General features: G+C 34.4%; 1 protein-coding gene and 1 pseudogene across 4 annotated transcripts; both read right to left on the reverse strand.

The window, feature by feature from the left end:
* Positions 1-757: 757 nt before the first annotated feature.
* LOC142506208 (sister chromatid cohesion protein SCC2-like) lies at positions 758-16,174 on the reverse strand. 4 transcript variants are annotated; one of them, XM_075619389.1, is made up of 28 exons: positions 15,748-16,174; positions 14,728-14,837; positions 13,426-13,604; positions 13,254-13,347; positions 12,911-13,167; positions 11,183-11,290; positions 10,936-11,047; positions 10,388-10,472; positions 10,105-10,291; positions 9,583-10,005; positions 8,976-9,505; positions 8,685-8,898; positions 8,565-8,615; positions 8,271-8,429; positions 8,028-8,195; positions 7,495-7,794; positions 7,039-7,191; positions 5,878-6,047; positions 4,828-4,936; positions 3,970-4,122; positions 3,766-3,870; positions 3,453-3,686; positions 3,017-3,150; positions 2,643-2,936; positions 2,204-2,555; positions 1,733-1,825; positions 1,503-1,628; positions 758-1,390 (listed from the first exon to the last, which is right to left on the reverse strand). In XM_075619389.1, the coding sequence occupies exons 1-28, from the start codon at positions 15,972-15,974 to the stop codon at positions 1,172-1,174; spliced, it is 5,346 nt and encodes a 1,781-aa protein (XP_075475504.1). In that variant the 5' UTR covers positions 15,975-16,174; the 3' UTR covers positions 758-1,171. The 4 variants fall into 4 exon arrangements, with proteins under 4 accessions (XP_075475504.1, XP_075475505.1, XP_075475503.1 ...); XM_075619390.1 differs by having other exon boundaries at positions 3,955-4,122; positions 15,759-16,173; XM_075619388.1 differs by having other exon boundaries at positions 3,955-4,122; positions 15,748-16,173.
* Positions 16,175-17,823: 1,649 nt separating this feature from the next.
* Positions 17,824-19,418, reverse strand: LOC142506236 (F-box protein At5g39250-like; annotated as a pseudogene).
* Between the last annotated feature and the right edge of the window lie 5,267 nt (positions 19,419-24,685).

Genomic DNA, 24,685 nt, shown 5'->3' on the forward strand with positions numbered 1-24,685 from the left:
ATTCGATATATTCTGATATATTTTTATTGATGGGTTTTAATAAATTTTGGTATTTACAACAACCAATATTTATATAATATATCAATTTGACACACATAAGGCGTCTACCTTGTTAACCGTCTCTTGTAAAAATATCATTATATCACTATATATAACTAATCTAGATTCAGATATACAAAAGAGCTGTGAGTGATGAGTATAATATTGAAGAATTTGAGACAAAGGCAGGCCTACATTTCCCATAGTTGAAAAGTCTTTTCCAATGTCGATGGTTCCAGTTACAATAAAAATGGAATCATAACTGTAATTCAATGATATTTTAAAAAATCGAATCTCCTGCAAAGGCAATTAATAATAATAATTATTATTGTCGAATAATTTATTTTCTTGTTCAAACTGTTCTCTTGCTAGATGGTTTCTCCAAAATTAATTTTGAATTCAATATTGAAATAAAAATATTAACATCCGTCAAGTGGACTATCGAATAGGACATCGACATCTCAAATAAATAATATAATAATAAAAATAACTAAACCTTTCATATTAACCCAAAAATAAAGAGAAATATCACATTGAACTTCAAATATCAATCACCAATTCAATATCCCCAATGTATTAGTGCTCACACTCGTGAAGAACTCAGTTCATGATCATGACTCGTCGATGAGAACTCAACCAAATTCTTACCTTCGACATGTACAATGAAATCAAGGAAACAAAATACATAGCGTTCGCAACAATAAAATGTGCCAAGAAATTTAAAAAAATAACGAGCCATCTGCCAATTATGGACTTTATCCTGTTCACATAACAATATACAACTAGAAATGATGACCCAGTTTGTACCCTGCTATCCCTAGATAGTAACACATTCCTTGAAAACTACAGAAACAACACATCTCATTTAAAAAACGAGATAGAATTAAAAAATACTGTACAAATTGCCAACAAGTGACGAGCTTTCAGTGCTAGTCGTAGCCTCAATTGGTAGAGTAGAGCTGCGATAGCGTCCACCCAAAATTGCCTCTCATCCCTAGGGTATTTCTAAAATCACATTCCACCTTCAGAAATTTTCTAAGTATCAATTTTCTCTGCACATTCTATCTCCACTTAGCTTTGTTTCTCCTATCTATGTACTCTACATTTTAGCTTTACTTTTTAGTATTTCCTACTAATACCGTTGCCTAGTTCTTATATTACCTCTTCTGCCACTCCTATTTATCCTGTTCACTCCATCAGTCCAATTTTCATCCTCATTGTCATCTTCATCTTCAGCATCTGACGTTCGGCTGGCCTTCCCACCTCTTCTTAGAGGGGGTCGTTTCCTTTTGATGTTGGCGGTGTAGGTTGAATAATCAACAGTATCTTCGTTCAATGCATTCTTCAAATCCTGAGAAGTGTAGAATCATATACAAAGGGAACAAAGCATCTAGTAAACTCCGGCTAAAATGCAACCAAAAAAATACATTCAGGGTAATGGTTTAAATTAGTACTCGTATTACCTGATACCTCCTCGAGAAATCTTCACGAGTGTTTGGTGGGTCTATGTTTATGTCGCTAATATTAAATGAAATGTTCTGCCGCAACAAACTCTCACCAGGTTTAGGCGGTTCATTTGGTGAATATGCCTAATCAAAGAAAAAAGAACAGATTTGGAACAAATTTATTTGAAATAAAATGACCATCTTTCTGATTATATTATAGTAGGTGCAGGTCACGTAAAGAGCATTACCTGGCAGCGGGCATCATCCAGACTGAAAACAATCTTGAGATGCCGTTTCAGCTTCAAAAGAAGTTGGATTGCACCGATTGCCAGACAATCAACCTGCGACAGATAGGAAAATGAAGAAGCCTAAGCTATCTGAAAATGCCAAAATTCAAAGGAATTGCAACAAAATCAATTCACCGAAAATTAGCATGCTGTGAATTAAATTTTAAAAGTGGAAACAGAAAAGTTAACTCCCATTGTCTAACAAAACGTGCATTAACTTCTGCTGTTTCAAAAATAATCCATTACGACTGGGCACCCTCAGCAATGCATTTTTCAAGTCATGTACAGAAATGTATCTATTCTGTACAAACACATAGGCTCCGTGGCTTGAAAGAGTTTGTAAAAGAGCAATACCATAATCGAGGAGGTTAAAGTCTGACCCATGAGTGGTCAAGGTGGTATCTGTATTCCTCCCAATAGTTATTTATGTACCTGGATTTTCTGCAAATCAATTTTGGGCATGCTATAGGAATCTTCCATAATATCTGAATACTTGGATTGAGGATCTCCAGATAAATGACGACCCGGGAACTCTTCAGAGATTTTGTGATTCCCATCATTGGACATAGATCTTTCGCTGACAGATTGAATAGTTTGATCAGACTGGACTATCCCATTTCCGAAACCTTTTGGATAAATTCCTTCTAAAGAACGCAAAAAATCCTTCATGTTTGACTCTAATATCCCAGCTCGAACTTGTACCAATCGGTTTATGGTATATATCAGATAAAGAGGTTCATCAGGGGAGGTAAAAGGTAACAAAGCAAGAATTTCTGTACAGTACCTGTAGAAACAAAAATAATCTGAGCGGCATTTCCAAGAATCAGCAAGTATAAAAATGACGACAATGAAAACAAGCGACATAACTCACATGAGGAAAGGTATAACGTAATTATTCCACCTAGGTATTTCAAACTTGCGAACAACAGAAGACATAAACCTATTTCTCGAAACACGATTTGTGCGAACGAGCTTGTAAATCCGAGAAACACCTAGGCGAGCATAAGCTGAAGTGCCAGCATCAGACCTTCCCTTCACACTGTTGGATACACTGGAATGAACTTTATGGTTTGGGATTTCTGCTATAGCATCATTCAAGCCATGTATGAACATAAACGACAACTGAAGCCCATCTCCCAGACGGCTTTCGAAAAAAGCTGGATACCTGAAGTAAGCAATCAATAAGTTCCAACTACAGTTCAAGATGCAGAGAATAATGAATGACTATCACATAAACGAACATACTTTTCATTCATATTCATCAGCAGATGATGAGCCAGCTTTGAGTTAACCTCCTGAGGATCTGTTTCAAGAGCAATAAGATATGGAACACAAGTAATTGGATGTACAAGACCTTGACGCAACACAACTTCCACAATCTGTGAACAGAAGAGAAACAAAAAAAAAATGAATCAATAACACTTATTGTTGTAAATGCTGATGGGTCGTCAAGAGTTAAAACAAGGATTCCCAATGCTGGTTGAGGACCAAATATGTTGGAAATTATTTTCAGGTCTTGAAGTAACAATCAAATCACCATAATGGTAACATATTTTAAGGACAAACAATTTTTAGGTATTTTATTTTATTCATTTGGATTTGGTCTGAGTGTGCGCAAGCGTTGGGATGGGGTGTCAAGAGTATCTCACGACTACAAGCTCGAACCAAAGAAAAATTAGACCTTTAGAGCTGTTTGGCGCACTTGTTCATTCACATCTAAACATCTCCCTAGGATGTTATACCAATACAGCTGAACTATACCACCACATATGTTAGTATCACCAGCACCAGCAGCAACAGGCACACTTTGTGCACCATCAATCGAATGACTAACTTCCTTTTTACTAGCTTTATCAGGTTCCAATTGACTTTCTGCATGGAGAAGGTATTCATATATGTTCTGTAACGATTGCATCTGGCAAACCATAAATATTGTTAACAAAATAGAGAAAAAAAGGACGGTGCCATGGCAGGATCAACAAAAACAAGAATACCTTCAGACGAGCATCAGTATTAGAGGAAAGCGTGGCCTCCATGATTTTACCAACATCCTTTTGCAACATAAATTCAGGCCGAGCAATTAAAACATAGCCCAAGGCCTGAAGAAAATACAAAATTACACAATGAATTTTATAATATTTAATTTAAAATAAGTTCCAAACCTACAGCAGAACAGTGGTTACCTGTAATGAACGGACCTTAATGATGAAATCTTCAGCCTGAAGATACTTTTTAAACAGGTTAACACTGTGTGTGACATCCATCATCCTCGTGTTGGAAGAAAACTCAGTCAACAGAGAACTACTATAGCGCAATAACAACCCCAGGCAAAAAAGAGACCGACCTACTTGCTGACAAGATAAATATTAATAAATGTTAGTGACCACATGTTCACGAAACTAGAGATATTCAAGCAAATGAAAAACTGAAAAGAGTAACTGTGAGGGGATGTGGGTATAAGACAATTTAAGATAATTTGGCCGAGCACATTACTAAAACAGGCAGCAATTGCAGTGGGTTTGATGATTCTTGGTTAGCATAAATGCACAAGTAGCAAAACGTCTGACATTCAAAGACGAGACTGAGCTTAATGTGCTTCAGTATGTGATCAATTTAAAATTTAAAATTATTGCATCCTCGAGGAACAATCTGCTATGTCACAACATGATTGGCTATTATATTAGAATTGTATTTTACTCTGGAACAACATGAAATGATAACATGTGATGATTGCTATCTGAAAAATCTCAGAAACCTTTCTTCCTAGGAAAAAATAATCAAGAAATTACAAATCCCGAACATCACTGTAAAGGAGAAGTTGGTTCATGTGTGTGCAGTGGCATTGCAAAAAATAATGCAGGATATGGCAAATGAACAATGATAGATAAAGAAATAGTGCATGTAAGGGGCGAGAAGAATTGATGCACCCCAAAGCAGGTAAGTTAACCAAAAACAATTTTTGTCTGTTTTTCAAGCATCTGAAATGTTTGAAATAAGCATGAGATCGAACAAAAGCTGGCAATTAGAACCCTAAAATTTGCATGACAAACAGGAACCTGTTTATTATCAAATCCCAAGGCGTCCAGGCGCTTATGGAACAACTGAATAAGATATTCAACCACAAGTGCTCCTTTTCCTGTTACGTCGCCCACGGAGCACAAACACCTGATATTCGAGAGACACGATACCTCAGAAAACAGATGCAAGAAAATGTATCATTACCAAGAAACTGAAACTTATCCCTATCTTATAAAACCTATTTAAAAAATTAGAGACAGTCAAACACTTAAGCTACCATGAAACTCGCAAATTTAAGAACGAAGTACAATATTCCAGAGCCCCATAGTGTCAGGAAAATCTTCCCAAAAGATCAACAAAACAGAGTCTTTCAAAAAAATGTTGCCAACGTTCAGGTTAATAGCAAATCAATTTTAAATTCCCCAATAACAATCCCTATTTTAACAGAAAACAAAAAAACTATGTTATTCAGTGAAGCTCCATTCAAACAAGATTTTCAGTCATTTTTAAGAATGGAAAGGACTTGGAGAGAAATTAAAAGAATTCTCACTGGATGAAGCAACAGTTAACACCATTTCAAATGTTTATCCATCCAACCAAATTCATGCTACATGATGCCAAGAATATATATATAAATAGCCGTTATTAAAACGCTGTGCCATGGAAAATGGAAAAAACATTAACACTAATGCCTTCAAAAAATATATAAAATTGTAAGTACAAAAATTTTTGAAAAATTCAACAGCACGAACAGCCCAAAGATCAAAGATCATATTTTCACTTACTGAAATCCGACCTTACAAAAATACCAAAATAGTTACTTTCTCAAAAAAAATTACAGAAAATCCCCAGTAGAAAGCAACCTTGAATGCCTTCCTTCACCAAAAAAGTTGGTCGTAGCTTATACTTAAACAGTTGCCAAAAAATTTTATCATTATCAACTAAACAGCCTTCAATCATCAGAAAGGAACATACAGGATGTAATATAAGTTCTGATTATCGAACAGGTGGTGGCACAAAATTCTAGAAGTAGATGCTTTTTCTATTGATAGAAAACAAAAGATAAATTGCAGAGAAAAGTAGAATACTTGATGCAAGCATGAACAACTGTCAGGAAAGAATGTCGAACAATCATTTGCTTTAGATCTTGTTCAAGTTCATCGCAAACAGTTTGAGGAAGCTTGCGCAACAAAGGCAAGACGGAATCGATCACAAATATTATGCTCTCCAATAGCTGTGCAGTCACCCGATTGTCGGACTGCAAAAAGGAGAAGAAACTGTGTTTAATTCATTCTCAGTTAAATTTAAGACTTTCGAGGATATTTTGCTAATACGGTTTTCTGCAAGATCAAGAAATAAATACCCGTGTGATCTCACAGACAGATATTTGCATCCTCCCATTCACGAATCTGTGCTAATGACCATTTTCAACTAATCATAACATGACTCTATAAAGACACCAGATTTCTGATTCCACTTCAACCTTACATTGCAAATCCAGTTTCAGTTAAATAAAATGTATATTTGGTCCTTTGTGCCTATCCTCAAGTTAAACTAATAATTAAAAGGTGATGATGTATTTAACAAGAATATGGAAATAAAATAGAATAAGAATTCAAAAGCCAAATTATCTAACCCTTGTAGCTAGTCGTCAACTAACAGCGAAATTATAAATCACTCAGCAGCATGCTGTTTACGAGAAAAACGAATCTAGAAATATGATATGCATGATCATAACATAAAAAATTGAATATCATCTAGGCAAGGCACTCCATACAATCTACTAAACTTTACACCGAATAAATACTGTCATTTGCTTGGGATTTGATCTCATAGAAAGTACAAAGTTGAAAGAGAAGGGAAAAGAAAAACATCAGACACATTACAAGAGTTATTCAGTCCTTAAAGATTTCGTATCACCAACTGCTGAAAACATCAATGAAGCAATGTTTAAAGAAATTTGGTAACGCAAACGTTGAGTAGGTACAGAGAACCATTGTCTCCAACTGGTAGCTCCAAGACATTTCTTACAACATAGGTTGATTCCTACTAACTAGTCGATGACACTACAGTAATCCAACTTTAAAAAGTGACTAGAAACATCCAAGAAACAAAAATGTGATATTCCAACTATAAACATGGAATACCGAGCAGAGAGTAAACAAGAATATCAAAATTGATAGGATTCATTCATGAAAGAGTATCATCATTTGTATAAGTTTTAGCACTGGGAAAGAAATTTAATTGACCTGACTTTTCAGATATGGTTGTAGGGTGACCACAAACTGAGAAGGATCAGAAGCTGGTGCGCATAGAGTAGGATCCACCAGACAAAAGGCATGCAATAGTAAAGCATATGGTAGCATGAGCTCTTCTCCTTCCTCGCTACTTACTTCTGTAACCTGGAGGAACATGGCAAATTTGCCAATTAGCATTGCCGGATAAAGACTACTTTTAGAGAGAGAAAAATGAGTTAAAATGTACAATATCATACGGATATTTAAGTCCTTGATAATTTTCTGTTGCATTATTTCATCCAAGAAGCAAGGGACATATTAATTTAACGATGAATGTAATAATTCCTGGTTAGAGAAGATATTCTAGTGAATTTTACATAAACTGGAATAAAACAATCTAAAGCCTAAGCATACACAAGGAACCAGATGTCATACAAAATATGAACCCACTTTCTCCAAAAGCATTACCTGCAATACTTTTTCCAACAAACACTTGCACATCAACTCACAGCGCCTGCGTACTGAAGCAAGTAATACGGGATTTATTCCAGCAGCTTTGGCTGATTGTGGAAAGAAATCAAGGGCTAAGTTTCTTTTAATAACAGTAACAAGTAGTTTATGACTAGACATCCTTCTCAGCATCTCAACAATTTGCTCCGTCTTCTTAGCCACTTCCAATGGGACAAAACTTCCATCTTTAAATGAATGGGTCTGCATGCCCAAATGCTCCTCAAACCAAAATTTGTAAAAAGCCTTGCAGACAAGATCCTGAAAAGGAGAATGACATAAAGAACACACTTGAATGAAACAACAGCGAACCTAAGAAAAAGCTCAAAGATCAATATACAAACTAATTTCAAGCTATCAGAGAATCACACCAATTTTCAAGTGTTTAAACCATTGTGCTCCCATCATTACAGTAACAAAGGTGCATACATACAAGAGTTCAACTCCTAAGGAAAAGAAGCTTTGTGTGCAGCTAACAAAATACAACCAAACACCTGTACGCTGGATTCTTCATCATTGATGCGAGATATTATTTCAACGCAGGCAGTGGAAAAAAGTGAAAATCCGGTATCAGAGGTACACATATCCTTGATAATTTTGATAGCACGTTTTCGCACGCTAATCCCTGTATCCTTGATTCTCTCCGCTACCTTCTCAAAATACTAGAAAAATTAACCAGAAGTTAGAAATCAAATCAACCCCATGAGTATCAAACCAAGCATCCGCAACTGAAATACCTTAAGACCAACATCAGGATGCGATGCGATATGACGACCAACAAGCTCAAGAGCAGATTCTCTGACAGATATAGCAGAGTCACAAAACCTTCCCTCAACAGCCATGTGGACAAACTTATCACCCAAAACCTCGGGATCAGCTTCTACAATGACACTAACCTGTAGTTCCAAAGAGTATAAAATGGAAGAGGTCAAGGCTCCTCGCCTTCCAATTTCAGATGGTGCTGAAAAGAACAAACTAGAAGAAAAGGAATCCAGGAGGCATGGTATCTAAAGAAACGATTTATGGCATACCGCTCGCATTGCTTTAGAACGAATCGTTGGTGAGTTGTCCCTTAGACTTGCCTGATAATAGTAGAATCATAAGAACAAACATCCAAATGCTGAATTATTAAAGAATCAACATTCACCTACCAGGAGCACTTGAAGAATCTTGTCAAACCCTCTAGCAAACGAACTATTTTGTCCCAATGCCAAAGCTACTTTTTTAACTGAAACCCGTTTCAGAGAGGATGAAAATGAAGAAGACTCGCGCACAATTGCTCTAGATTTTAGCCTAGTGAGGTAGTAGTAGATTTTTTGTTCAGAAGCAGGGTGGTCGTCCTTATACCATAGGCAAAGATAAAACCTGCAAGTCAATATATCTTCATAGGCTTATGAAATTTGAAAGGACTGATAACCAATACTTTTTCTTTAGTTGCTTACCATCGTGTAAAGAGGTGTGTGTCATCTTCGGACCGCACATCCTGCAGATAATTGAGAAGCATTTGTTGAACAATCTCCTGTTTTGTCACTGTGTCATCATGTCTAGAAGATTTTTTTGACTGATTCCGATTCTTTTTTTCATCCTTGTCCTGGGACACACAGTATGTTTTCAAGACAAGAAGGTGTCTCTCGCACAGACAGATCTGGCAATCCGAGTTGCGCGAATGAACTTCATTCTCCATTCCTTCCATACAATCAACATGAAATGCTCTCTGACAACCTTGACACACAAATAAGGACCTTTCGCTTATTGCACCCTTACAAACAGAGCATGCATCCTTTTCATAACTTGGATCAACATTTTCACTATTAATGAACTCCTTCAAGATCCAAAATTTGTCGTCCCTACACAGGACAGCATCGTGCTTCAACCTTGCAGCAATTATACCCAGTAGGTCAATGGCCATTATTCGAGCTGTAATATCTTTAGATTTCAGCCCAGCATTCTGAAGCAGCAATACACAAAGTACCTGCAAAAAGTATTAGATCAGTATCAAGCAGATAAGTGATAACATCTCCATCCAAGGACCAACTGTAAAAAGGGTACCTCTAGAATAGCAGCTGAGGCAGGATACTCTGGTAAATTCAGAGTAGTGAGTAAATCCATGACAAGATTTTCCATTATCATCTTTAGCTCAGATGCATCCTGACTTTTTGTGCTGGCCAGTCTCTGAAGAATTCGAGTCCAAAAGAGGCAGCAAGATTCTGTGATTGCCTCATTGCATTTGGAAGGGTACCCAGGGTCGACTGAAACCTCCAGTAATGGATTTTCGGACCTAACAACTTCAGGAAGATTGGCACTATACTGAACCATTTGAATGCACAGAGCTGTGATTAACTGAATTTGTCTCTGCTCTTCATCAGGAAGATGATAGGTTCTTGGTACTCGCTTATAGAGTGGTGACTTTAGAATTATTTGAACAGTTTCATCCATCACGTAAGATCTATGCTGAGTATACATGTAATATATCTGTATGCCAATTTGACAAAAATGCGGCTCAGCAAAAGCAGAAAATTTAGAAAATTAGAGATAGACCAGAACAGGTACTAGGTAAGCTGATTCCATTACCCCACCAATTAAACTGATTGCTTTCAACTGCAAAAGTGGGATGTTATCAACCAAAAGTGTCTGCAAACTAGTTCTCACGAGCTGGAGAATGCAACTATCAGAAAGGCGCTCTATTGACAGAAACTGCTTCAGAAAACTAAGAATAGTGCACAACTTCTGAGTTACAGTATTCACAACAGAAAGTCCCCTGAGGAAAAAACGTATAATTATTCTGGGAAGAAAAACCTCTTTAGACAACCAAAACATCATCATCAGAAAAAAAGATATAGAGTCATCATTGTACTTGTAGGTCGTGGATTTCTTTTCTTTTACACTCTTGGAGGTTCGTGTTTTTTTACTTGCTGAACCAAAATCAGCCGCTTCTTCATCTAATATTCAAAAGGCAAACGAAGGAACACGAGAAATAAAATAAAATAAGGGTGTTAGATTTTAAGGATAAAAGCGTAAAATGTAAGACACCATACAAAGCGGAAGCTAAGATCCAAAAGCAAGAAACATGAGACCTTTCTCTACTTGCATTTAGTCCATAGCCTAAAGGAGGAACAATGATCGAGCCGAATGGACACCACATCCACATACCAGCGAAGAAATTCATTATTGCCAAAGGAGAACAAAATGACACACTATGCCTTGTGAAAAAAATAAAAAAATTCACATTTTAACCAGACAAAGAAGACCATGGAAAGAGGTAAATTCAGGTATTGCTATACATCCAAGAGAGTAAAGGAGCAACTTTGGAGAAGATAAATCATTAACTGAAGCAGTCATTCTACATGATTGTCGGGTAAAAATGTAAATGACTCAAGTGAACCGGCTAGAAGCATAGCATACCATCAATGGCTCCATTATCAGTTGGCTTATGCATTGCACGGTATGCTGGATCACAAGCAAACATAACATCCAAAATCTGATGCCTCGAAAAATCCAGGATTCTTTCAATATTCTGAGACGAATAGGGAAAATTATTGACAAAGATGGATAATCTGGCAACTTTAAACAGAATTTTGAGCAGCAAAGAAGTAAAAGCAAGATTACATCCCCAGATATTTCATCACACCAAATGAACTTAAATGCATACCTCTTCTTTGTAAAGCTGTTTAGGCATATCATCGTGAGCCATAATAGCCAAAGCTCCATGGATCGACTCGAGAGAGCAATAAATGGATGATACAACGTCATCATCCAGCTGGAAAATAGGGAAAATAATTAATGAACATTGAGGCAAGAGCAGCATAGGTAAATGAAAGCTAGCCACATAACTTGACAACTGAAGAAGGGAAGTGTCAAAGAGTCAAAGGTAGGGGAAAAGAAACACCCGAAAATAGTCTACAGGGAGTCGATAACCTCCACCCGCTATTAATTCTTAGAAAGGGTTATTGAAACTCAACAACCAAATCCCTGAGCAAACAAGACCTGGAACTGTAAACTATCCAGCAAAAGTACATAAAAATAAGTAACAATCTGATTTTGTGAAACACGCGAAACATTCTATAGTAGATTCAGTAAGCTCAATTACAATATTCACAATTACTGCATGACAATATCCCCATCATATGAGTCCCTCGCTATATGGTTGGAAATGCACATAGAAATGATCTGGTCCTCCAGATAATACTTGACATTAACCTTCATCCAGGACAGATTCTCACAAGCAACAACTGACGGGGAGTCGAGCAAACAGTCATTGGTGGATAACCTGGTTACTTCAGATAAAATTAGGCATCAGTTCTTAGTCTCTGACATGCCTAGATTTGAGTGGACAGCCATGAATCCACTTATATGGGATAGTTATATTAACACATGGTGGTTTAGTTTCCTCGAGGAAAAACCAGGTGTAAGATCTTCAAAAAAGAGAAGCTAACAACCATGAAATCTAGCATTAACGTTGCCCATGCTCTATAATTGTATACGCGAGATAGGGTTTATTGGAGTTGGTTACAAAGACAGGAGTCATTATATAAAAGATTTCAGTTTTGAAATCAGAAATGTGCAATTATAAACGGCCATTAATGAAACTATCCCCAAGGTCAACATCTACAGGGGATTTTTTTACATACTTTTTATATATTAATATAATAAACTACAAACTGCGTGGTATGGAATAGATCAGCCAGGCACCGGGCACGTTAGATGGAACATGCAAATTCAAATGCATGAAATGCAAAATTGACTGACATTGATTGAATATCATTCTTTTGAAAATTTAATTAGTGAATCAAAAAATATAAAAGACATACACCATTGAATAATGTTGAATGAAATTACTTAAATAAAAAAATTCTTCATACCATCCTGACTGGTGATTTGGTAGAATTACTTAACATGAAGATCACAAAATTGTTGTAATGCTTTGAGTTTCTCGATCTTTAAACATTAACAAACTGATACAGCAATTTACAAAGTCCAAACCAAAAATAGTTCAAGGAAATGAGTAATAGGAACTCAACAATAGGATATCACAAGAAGAAATGAAATTACTGGAGCAAGCAATGAGGGATTCCAAGACCAAACCAGTGCGCGGGAAATAGGTAATTATTAGAATTATAAGTGCGTGGGAAATAGGTAATTATTAGAATTTATAACAAAAACTTGGGCCAAAAAATATGACTCGCGGACCACACCATTGTACAGGGAATGGGTCAAATAGTGAAAAGAATTACATTTCAGCTAGACAGTGGTACATCAGACCAACAAGAAACCCCACCCACTGTAAACCAGAATGATCACCCTTGGCAACTTCTTCGAGAAAAATCAAGAACCTCGGCATGGATATAAATCTATTTAGTTATCAAAATTGTAAACTTACATGGTCATTATAATTTATTGATAGTCCTTCTGCTCGATGAATCTGGTGGTCTAAAACCTTCAATGTCCTTGAAAGAAGATCTATATGAACCATATGGAGAACTTTTTTGGCTCTCATGGACATAATTTCATTCGTAAGTGCTTTAAGATCAGAAAAAGGCAATGGTGTCAATTCTGCTTCATCTCGATCCTCGTCAAAAATTTCTGCTCTGCCACATAATTCCTCCAACATTTCACAAAAGCCTGAAATAGCTGCGTCTGCGAAAAGAGACCACGCTATGCTCCTTAAAACATATACATAAACACATAATTAACAATGTGATGTAGAAACTAAAAGCTAATACCTTGAGAGTCACGAGAATCAGGACAACTCATAGATAAAAAACCATCTTTTCCTTTCTGTTTCAATCTTTTCTTTCTGGAAGAACTTATAATTTTCTGTATAAAACCCAAAATAAAAACAATTAGCTGACCAAAAGACCTTGCATCACAGTTGAAGTCGGTATCATAACTTACTTTGCCAACATAATGGTCTTGCTGGTTTTTGCTAGTTCCGACAGAGTCTGTCTGAACTTGGTCGGCATCTCTCCTCATTTCACCAGAGTCTCTCAGCAACTGACTGAGCACAGGCATGTGACGCTCAAAGGGCGTTGATCCAGTTAAATCACTTCTATATATTGGCTCCTCGACAGAACCTGAGAAACTTGAAAAGTAAAATAAGTATGAGCCAGGCAACCATTGCTGATATTAGCACATATGACACCTTTCAGAACAGTGAACAGTTTATGCAAATCACATAATATTCCAGGAATGCTGATGAAGGAGAGAACCCGAAAAAAAGCTGTAATTGCAGTTCTCTCAATTAAGGCAAGTTTGTAGCAGCGGAATTTCCTTTAAATATTCTATAGCAAACTGGAAAAAGGATATTAAATTATTAAAAGTAACTCTCAGGGTAAAAGTAGGCACGCTGACCAATGTCAACATGCAATGGAGCAATAATTACAAAGCGAGATTTTCAGCAATTACCCAATATAAGTTGAAATTCCTAAACTGGGTTAAATGAGACAAAAATTTAGTAGTCAATGCATCATGGCAATGGTGAGATTGATAGAAAGTCATTGAACTCCTTTCAGCCTATATGCTTAAACTTAAACTATCCCTAATCATCAACAGCCATCTAATGACTTCAAAATTGGTTTCTCCATTAAGAAACACAGAAATCTCTGTAGTATATTAAAGATGGGGAGAATAAAGACAAAAACGATAAGTCTGTAACGACCTTTTTTTAATTGCAAAATCGCCTCTATTCATTTTGATAATTATTATTTCACCCCTTAGCAATTTTCACAAATACCACTTTGGCAATTTTAAGCAACTACATTTTATCCCTTCGTCAATTTTAATAATTACCCCTTTGACAATTTTAATAATTACCACCTCTATTTTATACTATTGTGCCAATTTTTATATAAAACTTGAACTGATAGATAAACTTTGAAAAAAAAATATTGTACAAGCACGCAACACTTGCATTTTGGTGCTAGTTTTAACGATGTACGAAGAAGGGCTATTGCACTGTTTATAAGCTGGATTCATGAAACATCACATAGAAAAGAACATGCTGCTCTGAAACAACAATGTTCACCATTGTGTACAGTATGCTCGATAGCTATCAAGTCAATAAAACATAATTATCTATCCATAAGAGTAATGAAACTAAAGCAAAATATTCTAAATGGTAAGAGCATGACCTACAAAAAAGTTGCTGGTTGATACAAAATAACAAAATATTTAAAACCCATTCATGAACCATTTTACCTGGAGCGACACACTCAAATGCATCAGGATCATGCCTCAAAACTTCATTGAAAAGGTCAGAATTCCCAATAGAGGCACCTGGTTGAATGCTTGATTGGTCTTTGAGATTCCTACAAACAAATTTTCATACAAGCGTTTCAAGTGGAATCTACCAGGATAAATTTAAAATTATTCACTTCTAAAAATTTGTAGCAATAACTTTCCTGCCTTGGAATTAAAAACATCAAAGCAGGTTCTCACAGAGAAAATAAAATTTTAGAATGTTGATGGAATGAGTCACAATCCACAAAGTAATTTTTCATTTACAATAACCCTATCATAAAAAAATGGCAATTTAAATAAAACTCACTCTCGCCAACTGATTTCATACTTGTCCATTTTCCTGGCAGGTGAAATAAAAAAACCCCGGACATGGGTCAAAGCAACATACAAGCAAATAAGTTCCTTTTCAAAGTTTCCAAACAAATATTTATGTAAAGCGCGAGAATTTTCATTGGCCAATTTCGAATGACCAAACACACTAATTGTGTTGACTGTTGAGGAAAAGAAAGGCATCAGATTGATCATATAAAAACATGCACTTGAATGATGTACTAAAGGCAAAAGGATACAACCTAAGCAGACGGTTGAAAACAATTAGCATTATGAAAATTTACAAATGGAATTGATTTTTTTTATTAAAAGAATACTGAATAAAATCCATTAGCTTGTCAGAACCCTCACTCAAACGTATATGCCATCAGCTTTTCTTGCTCCTAAAGTACATCTACATACACAAACGTGTGGTTGTGGTTGTGGTTGTGGTTGTGGTTGTTCATACTTCATACGTGCAGGAACATTAAAACGGTAAAAATTTATCACAATCAGCACCACTACTCCCAGGAGTAAATAGGATATCCTCCTAATCAACTGTTGATCATCAATCCAAACTACTCTAGCTCTCACTAAGCTAAATCCATCAAACCAAACATTTAAAATTCGAGAATAAAAAAAGAGAAAGAAACATCAAAGCAAACTTACAGGTAACTAACATCAGTGTTTCGGAGGAGATCAGCAATCTTCCCAGGAACATCACCTTGGTTAGACGACCACCGGGACCTTCCATCATCAAAGAGGCAGAGTTCCTGATCCATTGCACCGCATAACACAGGAAGCGAGGGCAACGGCAAGCACGGCGCCACCTCGGAGTGGACTGTATTGGATAGGCTTATCCCACAGGGGACATCGCCGCTTCCAGAATTCGACATCACGGAAGTCAATTGAGAGTGAAAATTCGTCGATTTGAGGAGTGAAACGACGGTTGATGGAGTTAATGTGGGGTTAATTTAGGGGAGAAATGTGGTAGCCCTAGAGAGAGTTGGAGGAGATAGAATGATAAATGGCGGGGAAAAGAATATAGAAAATTTTGCGAATTTTTTAGCAGCGAAGAAGCATGCTCGCAGTCTCTGTGTAATAAGTAATAACTGAGTCAAGTGACGGGGATACCCTTTCTTTGCCTGGTACGGCGTCGTATTGGTCTCCGTGCGGCATACAGGTGGCTTTTTCATTTTGCACGACATAATATAGGTTGATGATTGATATTTTTAGTCATATATTGTTTATGTAATCAATTGTTATTTTATAATTATATTTTAATAATCGATTTTATTCATTTTCATTTAAATTATGTGATAAAATAATTAATATCATGTTATATTTTTATAATGATGTGGTTAAATTTTCCGAAATATGCACGCGTATTAAAAAAAATAAAAATAATCAATTAATTACATGATTTTGATGAGAACTACTAAAATTAATTGTTAAAATATAATTATAAGACTGTAATTGATTCAACTAAAAATACAAAATACACATTTATACATACATGATTAAAATTAGCATTTTGCCTAACTAAATCCATATTTCTAAAGTTGGTTTTTACATCTTGACGGCTATAAAAATTTTAAGTGCACGTGTGTTTTCTTTGGAAAGATGTTCATCTTTAAAATATATTAAAGTGGTGTTTACAATAACTTATTTTGAATGCTTACAAACATATAGATAATGAAATAATTATAAATTGTATATAGAAGTTGAGTAGTATTTAAAATAAATTATTGTAAATACTACATAAACGCGATAAAAAAATTTTTAGGTTGAATCGAAGTCTAACGTTTACTTTTTAAAATTAAATTAAATTAAATTAAATAAGCTTGAATAATGTATTAATTATAAGTCAATATGATGGGTTATGATGAAATAATAAAGAACATTGTATGATAAGGTTGTGTTTACTATTTATAAGTATAGGATTATATCAATAGTCTTATAATTTCATGTTTGCTTGTTTTTTTATGATTTGTACTAACTCATAAAATTCATACATATTTATATAATTTACATTTTAAAACTTGATGATTTATCACAAATAAAAAGTATGTTCAATAACAATTTTTTAACTAATATTATTTTCAACCGATGAAAATTACGTTAATATCATTTACTACCAGAAAATAGTTGTAAAACCGACATTTAACGTTTTAATAAAAATTACAGCTTGTGGTAACAGCGTAACTTAAATCTTTTAATTTATACAACAACATAAACATCAATTTTCGATTGCTCTAATTACTCTAATTAACATATATAACTAGTATTTAACGTTTTACTAAAAATTACGGCTTGTGGTAACAGCGTAACTTAAATCTTTTAATTTATACAGCAACTTAAACATCACTTTTCGATTGCTCTGATTAACATATATAACTAGTACACTCAATAATTTTATATACCATGCAATATGGCAAATGATTTCGCAATTTTGAAACAAAACAAAGTACAAGAGACCACTACTGTTTCAAAATTTATGAGCAATCTTATTTTCTATTGATGAAATTCAGTGCAGCAAGCCAGCTACACATATTTAATATATTTTAAATGATATTTAAATTTATTGTTTATTTGGTTAAGGGTAAGCAAAAATCAAAATTAACTTTGTATTCCATAGACATATATTGATGTATGTGATTACTGAATTTGATAATACAAAACTAAACTACATCTAATTAATTTGTTCATCGAACAACAAAATTTGGATTAATATATCGAAAGTTAAAATTCCAACAATTAATTTATTTAATATATTAGTCGATTACAACCAACTAACAAGAGCTCTACAAATTTGGAGCTGCTTAACAGAAATTGGGGTGAAATTTCTGGAAGACGGGAAAAACCAAGATATCCATATTACTCATTGATATGAAGCGGGTGAAAATATATATACAAGTAAGCTAATACCTCATTTCCAGTCGAGGATGTCCAGCAGCTGAAGAACTTGATCCTTGGAATTGGCAACATCACAGAAATCCAGTTCAATTCCAAACACATCAAAGAGTTTATCATCGCTATGATTGGTGATCGATCAATGTTTTCAAAAATGGAGTTATTCATTATGCAAGCAACTTTGTTGCAATCTTTTCGACTAACAAGTACAGAGACTGTAACTGCCTTGCCTGAAGGAATGCTAAACCTTGGATGCACAGGTAAAGTCATCTTGTATTCAGGACTTTCCAAATGAAACTTGAGAACATCACAAATCCCACAAGGAGCCCAGGTTCCGTTTTGCAGGTCAGTTCCAGGCACCACTTCTGAAAAAATCAACTTTTGTTCTGTCCAGAGGTCAAAATAAAACTCCAGGTCATTGAAGGATAGCCTAGGGGGCAGTAGGGCTTTGTCATGTTGACGTTTAAAAAAAGTTTTGAATAGTTTGTAATAAGTCTCTGAAGGAGGAGACGATCGCTTGCAGATTGAAGGCCATTTCTTGGCACAAAGGCATTGCCAGAAGTAGCCATCAAGAGCAATTTCTTGCCAGTACTTACAAACTAATATACATGTTACAAGGTCTGTGCTGTCCAACAGAGGAAAGACTGCCTTCAAGATCTCGTCACATGACATATCCACCAAAAAGAAGATTGCAAGCACCAGAATAGAGTGACCAAGTGAATTTTTCTGATTTAAAACTTCAAAATAATAAGTCCAAAAAGGTTCCTACAGGAAGGAAAATTCAACTTAGGTGCGATGTTCACACTCGACTGGAAACCATAAATATATCTTACGGTGAGCATGTATAAGCAGAAAAAGCCTTCAGTCAATTGTTCAAACACAAGCCAAAACGATGAAAAAACACCCTGCACAATAACAAGCTGACAGAAAAAATTCTCACGATCATAATCCTGGCAAAAGAAAATATGTATCTCCACAAGTCAAATTATAGCCAGCTAAACTCGTCTTCAGAAACAAAAAGAAAAAAACTCAGGCACGATCAGTCTTGCTTCTAATTTGATATCATATTAAACCTCATACTGAAAAGAAAATCATAAACACATCCTGATTGCATCAAAGGATAATTCTCTCTTGTTCTTCTTCCTTTTTTTTTTGCTCCAAACCAATACATGTTCTGACACATTGCAAATGAATGCACGCTATTTATGATTTCACTCTCGTGTGCCATCGATTTCCAATGAACATATAACAATGACAAAACCTTGAATAAGGGGAGCCGTAAATCGCACCTTTCAGTCCATAACAATATTAATAAAAATGTGTAAAAACGAGAAAACGGAAATCAGACATTAAACGACAACTACTAAAAATTATAAATAAAAAAATCCAAAATTTACAAACGGTAGATGTTCTCAGCAGGCGTCGAAATATTATGGAATTATATAATATCGGTTACCTTCGGAAAGAAGCTCGATCGAAAGAGGAAATTATGCAAGAAAACAACAGTGAAAATGAATGTTTGCTAGTTTTCCAGGGAAAAAGTTGAATTGATTAAAGGGGATAATAAAAACATTTTTTTTTATATAATTAGGGTTTTAATATGAGAGTTAATTCGAATTTATTCAGATACTAATGATAATAATCAATAGGATATTGGATTTTTCTATTTTATTTCATTACAAGAGTAGGTTTTTTGTGAGACGATCCCACGGATACTTATATGTGAGACGGGTCAATCCTACCGATATTCACGATAAAAAAGTAATACTCTTAGCATAAAAAGTAATATTTCTTTATGAATGACCCAAATAAGAGATCTCTGTCACAAAATACAACCCATAAAATCGTCTCATATAAATTTTTATCTCATTATAAAATAGTAAATCATATAAATCCCCGACCCAAACTTGGGTTTCTTGTCCGTTTATATCATGAAAAAATGTGTCTGCACTTTCTATCAAAAAAAATTTGCAATCCTTGAGTTGATTGACATGTCTTTTCAATGATGAGATCATATTTTAGTATTAACTGTCTTAAATAGATATAAAAAATAATATTTTGAATATAAAAATTGAAACAAATTTATTAATACCAAAATTCACTAAACATGTTTGGTACAAAAACTATTAACAATTTTGATGCACTAAATCAAGAAATTTTAAGTACAAAAATATCAAATCAAAGTGTTGAATATGTATGTGAATTAATAGTATAGATTTTCAGGTAAATAGCATTTTATAAAATTTGAAAACGCAATGGATCCAACATAATTATATAAATTTGTTATTAAAAAAATTATTTATTTTTTTATAACTCGAGTATAATAAAATCCCGTAAAATATTACTAATTTTACAAATATTTCACTTAATTAAATAAAATTTTCAAATATTAATAAATATCAATCTCTTTCATCTTAGACACTAAAATTGATATTTTCAATTCAATATCCCAACATATTATATCAAAACTCACATACCAAACACATTATCAATATTCAATACTATCACGTCTCACACGTGGCATACATGTGGGGTCGGAAAAAATAAGAAAACCACGTGCCAACATGTGAGACATAAATTCGAGTATCACAAATCAAGTAGTTTTCAATAATAAATCAACTAGGTCATATAATAGAAATTTATAATTTTAAAAATAACTATGATAAATTTAGTAAAACAATTTTTTTACCAAATCACTGCTACAGTTTGTTTTTTCTGCGAATTTTGGTCGTAATGATTGTCTTCGCTGAGCATATGAATCAAAAGTGGTATTAGAACTATTGTACGGTTAGAAGATTTGAATTACATCATTACAACAAGTTATAACTTTCGGTAAAGCGGCAAACGTTTGATCCTACAATTGATATCATAACTAATGTCAGGGGTTTGATTCTAATTGTTACTATTGAGTAGAACAATCGAAATATGATGTTTAAACTATTGTATAATTTAAAGTATTTGAGTTATAATTATTACCATCATTTATAATTTTTGTAAAACATACTATGGTCAAACCTCTATATTTTATAAGCACATAATGTTGTATATATTTTATTTTGTCATGATTAATTTAGGGATCCCTTTTAGATGATCACTTCTCGTTGGTTATGATTTTAAGACTTTTTGTATTTTTTTATGTAACGATTATTTTCATCATCGTATGTTAAATTAAATCCCTAGGTTTTAGGTTAATGGCCCCTAAGTTTGCTTACAATCAAATGCCCCCAAACCACGTTGTTCAATCTCAATCACAGGTTCTTTGGGCCCCCGTATGACCAGAATTGGTGAGCTCCATGCCTAACTCCAAATAAATAGAAACAATAAACAAATTAAAATAAAAAGAACACACATGGATCAAGTTCGGGACACACGCTTCCATACCTCGACAAATTCGTATCTCACATAAAAAATTAACAATGCTGCAAAAAACGAACGTATCATTCAATAAAATTTTATATGGATCGATATCACGTAGCTACGACATGTAAAGATAATCGATATTATACCATGAAATTGTCACACACATATATATAATATATCAAAATTGTACATTCAATATATACATGTCATCTTAGCGGTGATCAAAGTGTTCGGAATGAGTGTGTGTGTGCGCGCATATATATATTGGAAGGTGGTTAAAAGGGTGGGAATGATAGATAGGATGAGTAGCATGCAGGGAATGTGAAGAACATGGTGTACAATTCATGCTGCTTCACTGTCTCAACTTTGTCACATGCAAAAACATACAACCCTCTCGAACCATAATCCTCTCTTTTTGTAATTTCCATGGTGCATGTGCTCCCATGTGCATTCCCATCCCACCATTCACATGCACCTTTTTTTTTTTTGTTTTCTTTTTTCGTTTTAATCATCTCTGATACCCCGAGAGGCCCGAGTCGTGGGTACTAGATGATCTCGGGTCATGGGTTAGGTCCTGACAAGCTTTGGGCCGGTTCGATAATAGTCGGGCAAATGACTGCCGAGACGTCATCTCCCTGAGTTGCCAGAAGCCAGGCTTCCAGAGAGTTCCCGAGTGATGATTCTCTACCCAGGTTACCTTGATAATAGCACTTCACTCGAGTGCACAAGTATGAAATTCTTTATCTTGGTAATCATTACTGACAAAATCGTATGGATTTGACAAGGCGAATGAACAATTTGGTGTGTCAGAAAAGTAGGGTACAAACAATCATCTTGCCTTAATTAGTAAGTGAGCACTGAAAACAAGATCATCATTGACTTTCTTTTTATAAATCACATGTTTGTTTAAACATTGATGCATTCACTTACATATTGCCTACAACATTTATTACAAAACTCTCCATATAACTGTTGATTGACTTGAATGTCAGAGTGATCACGCCGGAGAATCTTCCGCGCCCATTGACATTCTTTCTATCTTGAAGTGCAGGTTCAGGTGCTCGGGCAACCATCTCCAGCTCATCAACCAACCCGACGAAATCGTCCACCAAGTTCTTACCCGATTCACCCAGTCCTCATCAATATCCAATCTTCTTCCACATACATCTCTTTGATATTCAACTTACATTTCATACATCCTTGATCCATGCGACAAAATCCCGAATAAGATATATCCAATCGTGTTAATTCGCATTTTTTGTGTCTGAAATGGCTTAATCGGGATTCATGATGGCTAATATGTGAAATCAAAAAGAGGCATTTTGGGCATTACAAGTGATTATTTCAAATTAATTAAAGAAGTATGAGATTAAGAAGAGGTTAATTAAGTAGTGAAGTGCATAACGGCAAGGGGACAGGCTGTCATGGCTTAGATTTGGTTTTGTTGGCTGGCACTGCCAACCCCAGCTGTAAATCTTTTGCCCGCACGACGTCCGATAATGGGGTTGGTGTTCTGCCCAATTACATTGCCACCTCTACGAATCCAAATAACACCACTCATACACACATGATGTATAAGATAAAAATTTATGTGAGATGGTTTTATGAGTCGTATTTTGTGAGACATATATCTTATTTGAGTCATTTATGAAAAAATATTACTTTTTATGCTAAGAGTATTACTTTTTATTGTTAATATCGGTATGATTGACCTGTCTCACATATAAAGATTTGTGAGACCGTCTTACAAGAGAGCTACTCTAATGTAAAATAAAAATGGACCATAAAACATATTTTTTTGTTAAAATAATTCAAGTCGTATGGTATGAAAAAATATCAGGTAAAAATCCCGATTCATCATTTAATATACCGATGAAATTATTTTAAGAGTCGAGTTAGATGTATATTTAGATTAAAATATATGATGATATTTTTCCTTTTCAAAGGTAATGAAAACAAAAAAAATAAACCAGATATAATTGGATTCAAGTGTATTTTTATAATTTATAATGAAAAATATAAGTATGAACGTAATCTTAATTGTACACCCAATATTTTTTTATTTTTAATCGTGGATTCATGGTAATTGACGTATCATTGATTACATCATGATGAAATATATCAACACAAAAACTCCATTTAAACTGTCTCACAAGTCATTTTTGTGATATATATAATCAACTTGTTCCACGAGAAAAATTATGTGTTATAATTTGGTTGACAATTATACAAATAATAATGGTTATGTCAATGCTGAACAAAGATCAACAGAGACTAGATTGAATACAAGTACTGATGATTTTTTGGATGGTTTTGATAAAGAAGTAGCATTGAGTGTGATGTTTACACTGATATGAAGACCGAGCTAGATCATTATTTGGAAGACAAAGTATTGCCTAGAAATGTTGATTTTGACATATTGGAGTGGTGGAAGACCAATGAAATCAAATATCCCACTTTGATGAGGATGGCACGAGATCTGCTTGCCATTCCAATATCAACGGTGGCTTGAGAATCAGCATTTAGTACTGGTGGCAGATTGGTGAGTTCGCATAGAAGCAGGCTTCATCCAAAAACCATAGAAGCGTTGATCTGCACTCAAAGTTGGTTATTGAATGAGAAACAAGGTAATATAAATTATATTTTTAGTTTTTATTGTTTTCGAACAAAAATATTATTAATTTACAATATACAATAATGATTTTTTTCTTTGAATTTTGTAGCTACATGTTCACAAGAAACAGAAGCATATTACTCTTCAGTTGAATTTGATGAGGATACTATTGATGTTGATGTTGTAAGTTTTTAATACAATTTAATTTTGTTAAATTTGACATTGAAAATAAATTGTTTGGTCAATTATTTATGTTGTTCTTCATCATTTTGCAGGACAATACAATGTCAAGGAATGAAGACATGTACGATTAGTTTGAAGATAAACCGATCTAGTTTGATTTTGGATTGATAATATTTACATATGATTAAACTAGGGGTAGCCCATAGATGATTAATCAATTGAATTATGAATTTTTGGATATGATGTAAATTCTAATATATTTTTGTTGAATTGCGAACTTTTGTTCAACTAATATAAACTATTTTTAATATTTTTTCTATAAAGTTTATTTTACAAATTTTTATCGTTAATAATTTTTCTTATTGTTCATTTAAATAATTTTTTAAATATTTATAACTTCATTGAAACAATTTAAATTAAAAAAAATCAATTGTATATAATAATAGGGTATTTGGGTAGAGTATGGATATCCGATAATCTGATGGACAGGGAATAATGATGAATTCAATATCCAATGGATATGAAGATGGCTATAAG

This window comes from Primulina tabacum, chromosome 10 (assembly GCF_025594145.1).
Source record: "Primulina tabacum isolate GXHZ01 chromosome 10, ASM2559414v2, whole genome shotgun sequence".
In the NCBI taxonomy this organism is placed as follows: Eukaryota; Viridiplantae; Streptophyta; class Magnoliopsida; order Lamiales; family Gesneriaceae; genus Primulina; species Primulina tabacum.